Raw genomic sequence first — 12,022 nt, 5'->3', positions numbered from 1 at the left:
CTACCCTCGGACTGCAGGGCAGCATGAACTTGTTTGGATGTTAGTCAAGGTTCTTTATCCAACATCCGCACAATCTTGCGTTGAAATCTCTTGTCAATTTTTGCTTTCCGTCCAAATCTAGGGAGGTTAGCCACAGTGCCATGTGCTTTAAACTTCTTGATGACACTGCGCACGGTAGACACAGGAACATTCAGGTCTTTGGAGATGGACTTGTAGCCTTGAGATTGCTCATGTTTCCTCACAATTTGGTTTCTCAAGTCCTCAGACAGTTCTTTGGTCTTCTTTCTTTTCTCCATGCTCAATGTGGTACACACAAGGACACAGGACAGAGGTTGAGTCAACTTTAATCCATGTCAACTGGCTGCAAGTATGATTTAGTTATTGCCAACACCTGTTAGGTGCCACAGGTAAGTTACAGGTGCTGTTAATTACACAAATTAGAGAAGCATCACATGATTTTTCGAACAGTGTCAATACTTTTGTCCACCCTCTTTTTTATGTTTGGTGTGGAATTATATCCAATTTGGCTTTAGGACAATTCTTTTAGTGTTTTTTTCATTTAAGACAAATTAAATGAAGATAATAATACCAAAGAATTTGTGTTTGCAATCATTTTCAGGAAGAAACTGAGTATTATCTGACAGAATTGCAGGGGTGTCAATACTTTTGGCCACAACTGTACACCCCAATGAAAGTTTAGACTACAAAATTCTAATCAACAAGAATTCAACCACATATAAGTCTAATTATTATTAAACAGTTGTCCAGCACACAGTTGACTATAAAGGGGCATTACTTAACAAAGAAAACCCCTTCTCATTCCATGCGTTTATGCTGAGCACTGCACATTCACATTGAGTTAGCACTTAAAAATTTTGATGGGAGGGCATCTTTAAATTACTGATATGAATTTACATTCCTTTTCTTGGCTAACTTTTCTGACTGATCATGTCATGCACTAATCTTCATCTGTCTCATTCTTTACACATTTGAAGTCAAGACTTCTACTATAAGCAATACTTAGATATAGCTGTTGTCATTATTATGACTATTAATATCTCACTCTCCAGTTCCATCTATAACTACGGTATGTAGTCAGAGATGTATAGACTTAGGGAATATAATAAGCATGTTATGGGCACAGTTATACATTTATAGTATATGCCTAGGCAGTAGAAATAGAAAATATAACTTTAGGAAAACATTGCAACATTTTCTGCAAATGTGCATACTGGCAGCAAGATGTATTGAATTCTGAGTGATGCAGAAGGATGAGAATAGTGTCGGACTCTGTTCACATTTGCATTGAGAATATCCACCAATTAGTCCTTCCAATATTTTGGAAGCCAAGAAGAGCAGTCTGCAACACCAAAATATTTTTGCTTTCAAATATATTATGATTAACAGTAGTCCAATGGGCTTCATAGTATGATTGTGAAAAAAAGCCCAACAAAGCTGCATGATTTACTGTAGATATTAACAGAGTCGTTGATGCTTGTGTGAACAGAGTCTTGCCACTTAAGATGAGCATCTCAGTACATACAAAAACTTAAATATATGGTGTGAAAATGTTGTGCAGTAGTAAAAGGGTTAACTCTGACATTCTACTTACCGTTAGAGCTTCTGATTTTATTACGTAGTAATACCCATATTGATGGTCTATGTATAGTGTAGCTATGTACACCTGTTATATTTGCCATTGGTGAATTATTCATCCTCCGATATATTTCATCTACAATCTGAATGATTCTTGCTCCTGGTTGTTGATTCCCATTAGGCGGTATCTCATTTGGGTAGCTGGAGGGAATATCTCTATCACCTGTGTCAGGCTGCTTTACGTCTGGAGATGGCGTACTTACAAGAGGATAAAGTTGCTGCATCTCAGTACATATGTCGTTGAGCCGTTGAAGGTCATCATCTGATATACTCAATTTACTTGCTTCTTCTTTAAGCAAGTCACAAATGTGAAATGGGTCAGTTGTGGAAGGGTTGGTGGGTTTAAAATTTTCCATCTCTTCAGGATTCAGTGGCCTGTTTGTAGGACTAACTCTGGGTTTAGGTGTTTTTGTTGGATTTACGGACTTGGTGGTCATTTTCATGTCGTCTGTATCTTTAGTTGGAGTTGGTTCATGTTCATCTTTGCTTGTAATTGTAGAAACCTCAGACTCATCTCCAGGCTGTGACGTTGTCAATTTAACAGAATGCTTAGTTGTCAGTGTTTGCTGTGGTTCAAGAGTTGTCCCTTTTATGTTGCTTTCTGATGGAATAGTGTGATCTGAATGCGTTGTGGTTGATTCTGTGATCACTGTGGTTTGTACTTGTTCACTTTTCTGAGTAGTAGCTGTGGTAGAGAAAGGCATTATATTAGTATTTGCCATGAAATAGTCAGTGTTTTGGTCAAGCGCGTTATTGGTAAATTCAGAAGGGGCATTTGTGGTATGGGAAAGTTGTGAATACATTGGACTTTCAGTGATATGAAGAGTTGTTAGCCCATGGGTAGTCTTAATTCTGCTTGAATCTACATCAATGACAGTACCCAATAAATCATCCTTCATCGTAGCTGAAAATGAGTCAGTAGATTCACTGCTTACTGGTTCATTTTCAGTATGTAAACCCTGAGCTCTAGTTGCATCTGTATGGGACAACGTCCTAGATCTAGAAGGATCTGCTGATGTGTAATATTTGTTCAGCAATCTAAATGATGTGGAAGTTGGTGTATTTTTGTTTGTTGTAGCTTCTGTGGATTTTGTCACATTGGGTAATGAAGTAAGGTGTGTAAAGCCACCATGATGGGACTCTGACAATGGTGCTTGCATGGTGGTGATGACTAAGCTATCCATTGTTACATCTGATGTTTGGGAGGTTTCATATGTTCTCTCTGAATGTTGGCTGCTATAACTTACAGATGCTGGGGTGCCTTTTTCAATTTCTATATTTTCAGTAGTTGGGGTTAATTCTGTTGCAATAAATTTACTGGGGGTTACAGTCATCTGGATGTCATCTGTGTTGTGATGATTAGTGATGTCTGTGGTCTGCAGTGTAATTGTTTGTCCTGTGCTAGCTGTTGCTGCGTCTTTAGGTGCATGAGTTGAATCCGTGTTCTCTGTGGAGAAAGATTCCTTGGTCCCAGCAGTTTTGGACACTCCTGTTGTAGTTATTTCACTGGGTGATAAAGTCGACTGCACAGAATCTGTGTTTTGTTGTTTAGTGATGTCTGTGGCCTGCAGTGTAATTGTTTGTGCTGTGTTAGATGTTAGTATTGTATCTTTAGATGTAATTGTAGAATAAGATCCATCTGTAAAGAAAGATTCCTTAATCTCAACTGTTGGGGATAATTCTGTTACAGAGAGTTTACTGGGATTAATAGTTGACTGGACGTCATCTGTGCTTTGTTGCTTGGTTGTGCCTGTGGTCTGCAGTGTACTAGCTCTCTCACTGGAAAATAAATGTTGGCTACTATCACTTGTTGTGTTTTGTTCTACTTCTACATTTTCAATAGTTGGAGATAATTCTGCTGCAGTTGTTTTACTGGGGGATAAAGACAACTGGGCGTCATCAGTGCTTTGTTGATTGGTGATGTCTGTGGTCTGCAGTGTAATTGCTTGTGCTGTGTTAGTTGATACTATAGTATCTTTGGATGTAAGTGTAGGATCAGTTCCTTCTATCGAGAAAGAATCCTTGGTCCCAACTGTTGGGGATAATTCTGTTGCAGAACTTTTCATGGTGGGTGCAATGGACAGTACATCACCTGTGCTTTGTTGTTTGGTGATGTCTGTGGTCTGTTGTGTAATTGTTTGTGCTGGGTTAGATGATACTATAGTATCTTTAGATGTAAGTGTAGGATCAGTTCCAGTTATTGAGAATGATTCCTTGGTTAATAAGGTCGATTGGATGCCATCTGTGCTTTGTTGTTTGGTGATGTCTGTGGTCTGCAGTGTAATTGCTTGTGCTGTGTTAGTTGATACTACATTAACTTTGGATGTAAGTGTAGGATCAGTTCCTTCTAGCGAGAAAGAATCCTTGGTCCCAACTGTTGGGGATAATTCTGTTGCAGAACTTTTCATGGTGGGTGCAAAGGACAGTACATCACCTGTGCTTTGTTGTTTGGTGATGTCTGTGGTCTGTTGTGTAATTGTTTGTGCTGTGTTAGATGATACTATAGTATCTTTAGATGTAAGTGTAGGATCAGTTCCAGTTATTGAGAATGATTCCTTGGTTGATAAGGTCGATTGGATGTCATCTGTGCTTTGTTGTTTGGTGATGTCTGTGGTCTGCAGTGTAATTGCTTGTGCTGTGTTAGTTGATACTACATTAACTTTGGATGTAAGTGTAGGATCAGTTCCTTCTATCGAGAAAGAATCCTTGGTCCCAACTGTTGGGGATAATTCTGTTGCAGAACTTTTCATGGTGGGTGCAAAGGACAGTACATCACCTGTGCTTTGTTGTTTGGTGATGTCTGTGGTCTGTTGTGTAATTGTTTGTGCTGGGTTAGATGATACTATAGTATCTTTAGATGTAAGTGTAGGATCAGTTCCAGTTATTGAGAATGATTCCTTGGTTGATAAGGTCGATTGGATGTCATCTGTGCTTTGTTGTTTGGTGATGTCTGTGGTCTGCAGTGTAATTGCTTGTGCTGTGTTAGTTGATACTACATTAACTTTGGATGTAAGTGTAGGATCAGTTCCTTCTATCGAGAAAGAATCCTTGGTCCCAACTGTTGGGGATAATTCTGTTGCAGAACTTTTCATGGTGGGTGCAATGGACAGTACATCACCTGTGCTTTGTTGTTTGGTGATGTCTGTGGTCTGTTGTGTAATTGTTTGTGCTGGGTTAGATGATAAAGTAGTATCTTTAGATGTAAGTGTAGGATCAGTTCCAGTTATTGAGAATGATTCCTTGGTTGATAAGGTCGATTGGATGCCATCTGTGCTTTGTTGTTTGGTGATGTCTGTGGTCTGCAGTGTAATTTCTTGTGCTGTGTTAGTTGATATTACATTAACTTTGGATGTAAGTGTAGGATCAGTTCCTTCTATCGAGAAAGAATCCTTGGTCCCAACTGTTGGGGATAATTCTGTTGCAGAACTTTTCATGGTGGGTGCAATGGACAATACATCACCTGTGCTTTGTTGTTTGGTGATGTCTGTGGTCTGTTGTGTAATTGTTTGTGCTGTGTTAGATGATACTATAGTATCTTTAGATGTAAGTGTAGGATCAGTTCCAGTTATTGAGAATGATTCCTTGGTTGATAAGGTCGATTGGATGTCATCTGTGCTTTGTTGTTTGGTGATGTCTGTAGTCTGTAGTGTAAATGTTTGTGCTGTATTAGATGATACTATAGTATCTTTAGGTGTAAGTGTAGGATCAGTTCCCGCTATGGAGAAAGATTCCCTAGTCCCAACTGTTGGGGATAATTCAGTCGCAGATATTTTACTGGGGGTTGCAGTCGACAGTACATCATCGGTGTTCTGTTGTTTAGAGGTGTCTGTGGTCTGCAGTGTAATTGTTTGTGCTGTATTAGATGAAGATATAGTGTCTTTAGACATAAGTGTAGGATCAGTCCTTTCTATTGGGAAAGATTCCTTGCTTCCAACTGTTGAGGATAATTCTGTCACAGATATTTTACTGGGATTTATAGTTGACTGGACGTCATCTGTGCTTTGTTGTTTGGTTGTGCCTGTGGTCTGCAGTGTACTAGCTCTCTCGCTGGAAAATAAATGTTGGACACTATCACTTGTTGGTTTGGTGCTTTGTCCTATTTCTATATTTTCAACAGTTGGAGTTAATTCTGTTGCAGATATTTTACTGGGGGAAAAAGACAACTGGACGTCATCTATGTTTTGTTGTTTGGTGATGTCTGTGGTCTGCAGTGTAATTGGTTGTCCTGTGCTACTTGTTATCATAGTGTCTTTAGATGTAAGTGTAGGACCTGTTATTTCTTTTGTGAAAGGTTCCTTGGTCCCAACTGTTGGCGATAATTCTGTTGCAGATAACTTACTGGGGTCTATAGTGAACAGTATAGAACCTGTGCTTTGTTGTTTAGTGATATCTGTGGTCTGAGGTGTAATTGCTTGTGCTGTGTTCGATGATATTATAGCGTCTTTAGATGTAAATGTAGGATCAGTTCCCTTTGGTGAGAAAGCTTCGCTGGCCTCAACAGTTGGGGAGTATCCTGTTATTTTAGTGGGGGATATAGTCAACTGAATCCCATCTGTGTTTTGCTGTTTAGTGATATCTGTGGTCTGCAGTGACATGGATTGAGCTGTTTTAGGTGATACTGTAAAATCTTTAGATGTAAGTGTAGGATCAGTAGCTGCTATTGAGAGAGATTCCTTGGTCCCAACTGTTGAGGAAAATTCTGTTGCAGACATTTTACTTGGGACTAACGTAGTCTGGACGTCATCTGTGCTTTGTTGCATGGTTATGCCTGTGGCCTGCAGTATACTAACCCTCTCAGTAGAAAATGAATGTTGGCCACTATCACTTGTTGGTTTGGTGCTTTGACCTATTTCTATATTTTCAACAGTTGAAGATAATTCTGTTGCAGATATTTTACTGGGGAATAAAGATGACTGCATGTCATCTGTGTTTTGTTGTTTTGTGATGTCTGTGGCCTGTGCTGTGTTAGATGTTATTATTTTGTCTTTAGATGCAAGTGTAGAATAAGATCCCTCTGTAGAAAAAGATTCCTTGATCTCAACTGTTGGGGATAATTCTGTCTCTGTTATTTTATTGGGGGTTGTAGTGGACAGTATATCATTTGTGTTCTGTTCTTTAGTGACGTCTGTGGGCTGCAGTGTAATTGTTTGTTCTGTGTTAGATGACATTATGGTATCTTTAGATGTATGTGTAAGATCAGTTCCCTTTAGTGAGAAAGATTCCTTGGTCCCAACTGTTGGGGATAATTCTGTCTCAGCTATTTTATTTGGGGTTGTAGTGGACAGTACATCATCTGTGTTTTGCTGTTTAGTGATGTCTGTGGTCTGCAGTGACATGGATTGAGCTGTTTTAGATGATATTGTAAAATCTTTGGATGTAAGTGTAGGATCGGTACCCGAGACTGAGAAAGATTCCTTGGTCCCAACTGTTGGAGATAATTCTGTTGCAGATATTTTACTCGTGATAAAAGTTGACTGGACGCCATCTGTGCTCTGTTGTTTGGTGATGTCTGTGTTTTGTAGTGTAAATGTTTGTGCTGTGTTAGATGATACTATAGAATCTTTAGATGTAAGTGTAGGACCAGCTCTTTCAGTTGAAAAAAATTCTTTGGTCCCAACTGTTGGGGATAATTCTGTTGCAGATATTTTACTGGGTGATAAAGTTGAAGGAACGCTGTCTGCGTTTTGATGTCCAGTGATGTCTGTAATTGTTTGTGCTGTGTTAGATGTTCGTACAGCATCTTTAGATGTAAATGAAGGACCAGTTCTCTCTACTTTATCTACAGTTGACAGTGGGGAACTGGTTGGCTTTCCATCAGTTCCCTGTACAGTAAATTGTGAATGTGTTATATTATTTGCTTCTGCAGCTTTAGACAAAGCTTCTGTAGCTTTGGTGGGTGTTGGGTGGTCTTCTGTTGACTTTGTTGCATCCCTTACATATACACTTGTCGGTAAGTTATTTTGTGTAGTGAACTTTTCTGTGTATCCTGTGGTAGTTAATGGGGTACTTTCCTGTATATCTGTAGACTTATAAATGGTCTCTGTAGGTCTTATATCTAGTGAAACTGTGGCATCTTTAGACAATGTAGTCATCTTAACATAATCTTTATCAGAAACTTCACTAGTGGTGGTTGATAGAGTAGTTTTAAGAATGTCTAGTATGGAAGGGGTTAGCATTGTTTCGGTGGACATTCTCTCAGATGACTCTTTTACCAATTTTGTGGCAGTCTGAAGTGTTCCTACATGGTTTTCAGTGAATGGTTTACTTTCTGTTGTCATACTAACCATGTGATGAAGATTAGATGCTGCACTTACTGGCTTGCTCTGTCCTGTATTTTCAGTTGTACCCATGTCAGAGCTTGTTTTACCATCTATTGGCCCTATAGTTTTAAGGGTCTCAGCGACAGTTGGGCCTGTGCTTTGTTTTGTTGTGGTTTGCATGTATGTGGTATCAAATGATGTTTGTTTCTCCCTCAATGTCTGAATTGTTGAGTGCAGTTTCCCCTCTATTGGTAAAAGGGTTGCCTCTATTGATCTAGATTGCTCTGAGCTTGCTTCAGTAAAAGGATTGTTTGATATTTTTTCTGCTGTGGTTTGGCTGTGGCTTTCAGACTTTGTGCTTATGGCATCAGCTGTTGATGGAGCTGTATTTCTGTTGCTACCAGCAATGGTAGTCATTGGCTTTATAGTGTCAGATAATATTTCTCCTATTAGCTGTGATGCATTTTGCTTTTCAATAACACTTTGAGCTTCAGTAAAAGATGCTTTCTCAGTTGGCAATATTTCTAACGTATCCATTGTGTCTGGAATGTTTATCATTTCTTCTCTATGGGTATTTTTGTCTGTTTCAGTTTTTGGGTCCTGACTTGACTCTTTTGATACCAATGTACTTAAAATATTATTTGCATTTTTTTCTGTAGGATTTATGCTGTCCTTTGGTCCTCTCCATGGGAAACTTTCAGATCTGATATCTGTTGTAAGTCTAGATGCACTAGGAGAGAGCCTCAATCGATTAGTGGCATACTCTGTAGTTAACTGAAAACCATGTGAATTGGCTGCTTCATTGGTCACAGTTGGGAAATCATGGGAAACTTCAGTCAAACCTTGGAATATATTTTGTGTCTCAGCTAAAGTATGGACATATACAGTTCTAGGCATTTCATCTAACACTGTTGTGCTTAAGACATGTTCAGAAAGTGTTGTAGCCATGTTAAATACGTTGCCGAAGCTCGGTCTTATAGAAGGGAATTTTTTTTCTTCAGTAGATTGGATTTTCTGCAATGTTACTACATTTTCTGTTGGTGATTTTGTGACCTCAGGACTGATCAGAAGCTGATTCACTCCTGGTGGACTTGTTTGTACAATTGTTCTAATATCTTCCCGTGTAGTTTTTATATCTTCTGTACTGCCTTTATCAGACACTGTATTGTCTGTGTTTGTAAGAACGGTGGATGTTCTTGCTGTTGATTCGGCAGGATCATTTTTACTTATATGATATGGTGATGTTTCCTTGTTGACTTCTGCAGGAATCTCATAATTTGATAAACTGTCTGTCCTAAGTTGAGTAATTCCTGGATTCAATGTGCTTTCTATACCATTTTTACCATTGATTCTTTTAGTTGTAGCCATCTCCATCACACTTGAAGGATTCATAGAATTAGGTATGTCTTTGCCTACAGTGTAATTCTCCAGCTTTTTCACAGTGGATCCATCATCTTGTGATGGCACTGTGGTGGCATCATTTATGTTTCCATCTACAGTAATATGTGTTATAATAACCGATGCTTCCGAATCATTCATTTCACTTGTGTGTTTAATATTCTTACTTTGTTGAGGAGGAGTTTCTGTTGACGTGCTTTTTCCAGTGGTTCTTTCCTCTGTTGTTGGACTTTGAGTGGAGGTAGTCATCGCATTTGTAGTTTTTTCAGTTACTTCTTTGGTTGTCGGAATATTGGTGGTAGTAGTCTTTTCCTTCTCTGTAGTTACAGCGGGGTTTTCAGTTGGTGACTGTGTTGGAAGTACTGTTGCTTCAGTTTGGTTTATTTCCTTTGCTGTCTGTGATGCTGTAGTTGTTGAATGGACCAATAAAGTTGTTGCTGATCTAGTTGTTGACAGAAAGTCCATTCCACTGCCATCATCTCCAGAGCCTTCAACTTTAAATGTGGGTTCAGGGGTTGGAGGGGAATCTTTATCTTTTTTTCGCTTTGGAGGTGCTAATGGGTCTTCTGGGTCTTAAAGACAAAAAATATATTTTACTATTGCATTTTTTAAAACTTTTTTCTTTAGAAATTGCAGATACCGTACATATGTAGCTCACTGTGTATTTATCAAAACTACAGCAACAGTAAGTGTATATTACCAGTTCTTGTATTTTTCTTACCAGGATTCTTCTTCTTTTTGTTTTTGCCTGATAACCTTCTGGAAGTTGATTTACTGCTAGTATGTGATGATGATGAACTTGATGAACTTGAAAACTCACTCTCTACAGTTTCTAAAATGAGTGATTCAAAAAAAATGGAATAAATAATAAGAATTTAGAAGACATATTGTATGCATTGTATTTCTTGTAACAATCTTATACCATCTGATTAAGTGGCATGTTTATATAAAACAAAAACATAAGGCATGGCCCTTTAAGTAAAGAAACAGATCTTAGGCTCTAACAACGTAGTAGGTTGAGCACTGCAGTTATAAAAGACTCTACAAAATTATAAATATCAAACCTTATATAATTATATAATATATGGAGTGGGTTTTTTTAATTGAAAACTATGTTACTTGCGACCCTCAATAATCACCTTGTCTTTCTTCTTCTGAGTCAACCTTCTTTTTCGGATTTGGTTTCTTTTTGTTTTTTTTTCCTTTCCCCGGTTTTAATGGGTCTGGTGGAAAAGTCAGATGTTAATACAGTTTTGCTTTCATTTTCTCAAATCAAAGCACAATTACTACCAATAATACAGGGCATGAGTTCTATTAATGAATTTTAATGAAAATGTATGGCTAGGATATGGACCCCATTGCTCCTGAAAAAGAAGGGGATGCTGAGCTATTTTTTACTCCTCCACTTGGCTGTTTTTGCCCCGCAGAGTGTGGCACCACCTACCAACTGTGCAGGGAACTGCAGTGTTTCAACAGTTAGGTGAATGGTGCTAGCTGCAGTTCCCTACACAACTGAGAGGCCTCTGTGCAGAAAAAACTTGGGACATAGTCCAAAATCTGCAGTGCCCCCTGCATTTTTAAATATTGAGGCCCCAGAGGTTATTCAAAAAGTGGTAAAATATCTTATTGATATGCCATCACTATATATAATGAGGAAACCCCTTAAAAATAAAATAAGCTTAATAGCAACCGGTGTTTATAAAATAAACATCAAATCACAAATAATATAAATTCTAAATTATTCTTCTGTCACAATATATGTGCTTGATTCCATTTAGTACCAGAATAATAATCTAAATACATCACAGTATTAGGACCAATGGTATGTTAGTGTGCATATTAGTGCGTCAAAAATCAAATATATTAAACTAAAAGATAATAGGTATAATAGGGACCAGACCAAGTTTAGGGTAGAATTTCAAAACTTACACCAAACTATTTTTAAAAATCTTAAACATTGCAATGGGAGAGATAGTGGGATTTATATCGTAATTTGACTTCCATTTCCATTTCTGATGCTAGTGAACTAAATTTTGCGATTAGAGAGGAAAAACTTGGGTGAGCTCTGGAATAATCTCCCAAAGAGATCAGCCCAGGCACAGATGATATACTGTAGAACAAATGATAATGTAGTTCCTCCAACTACAAATATAGGTGTATGGTTAAAACATCACATGTATTAGGAACACTAAGACCAGTGCCAAGGTCTCTCTCTTCTTCTTCCATTATGGCTTCCGTTATGGTTTTAATGTTCCAAATAGATGTGATGTTTTAATCATACACCTATTTTTGCAGTTGATGGAACTACATTACCCTTCGTTGTGTTTGTGGAGGAGGTGTCTGTGGCGTCGGCTCAGAAGGATGGAGGTCAGCCGTGGGGACTGGGAATATCCTGGCAGTCTCTGCATGTTTATCCCGGTTAGGCCTACAGCATGTACTGTAGTCAGGCAGCGGTATGGTACGGAACGTTTCCCCAATGTTGGAGGTGAGAGAGCCCACAGTCATGTGCTGCTCGCAGCCTGGCTGCGTATGTGTTGTTCATCTGCAAAGTGGCCTGGTCTCCTGGCGTCGCGCTGGAGAGAAAGAGTCAACCTTCTCCTGCTGCGCACGCTGTCTTCCCACCAAAGACCCCTTTTTGGTAAGCTCCATCCCTTTTATAACGGACCCGCCCACTGTAGTCAAGTGCAAAGGTCTGTCCAGGTCTGAAA

At 38.8% G+C, this 12,022-nt stretch overlaps 1 protein-coding gene across 1 annotated transcript in view; it reads right to left on the bottom strand.

The window, feature by feature from the left end:
• Positions 1-12,022, bottom strand: part of PRG4 (proteoglycan 4) — a 208,474-nt gene that overhangs the window by 31,185 nt on the left and 165,267 nt on the right. Inside the window, exons 18-21 of the mRNA XM_073582914.1 lie at positions 10,454-10,537; positions 10,036-10,146; positions 9,482-9,886; positions 1,613-2,341 (exon numbers count right to left, since the gene is read on the bottom strand). Coding sequence (XP_073439015.1) covers positions 1,613-2,341; positions 9,482-9,886; positions 10,036-10,146; positions 10,454-10,537 — 1,329 coding nt within the window. The remainder of the gene's footprint in view (positions 1-1,612; positions 2,342-9,481; positions 9,887-10,035; positions 10,147-10,453; positions 10,538-12,022) is intronic.

Source organism: Dendrobates tinctorius, unplaced genomic scaffold, assembly GCF_039654945.1.
Source record: "Dendrobates tinctorius isolate UK_male_01 unplaced genomic scaffold, ASM3965494v1 ptg000074l, whole genome shotgun sequence".
Lineage (NCBI taxonomy): Eukaryota > Metazoa > Chordata > Amphibia > Anura > Dendrobatidae > Dendrobates > Dendrobates tinctorius.
This window is presented reverse-complemented; position numbering and strand designations above follow the sequence as displayed.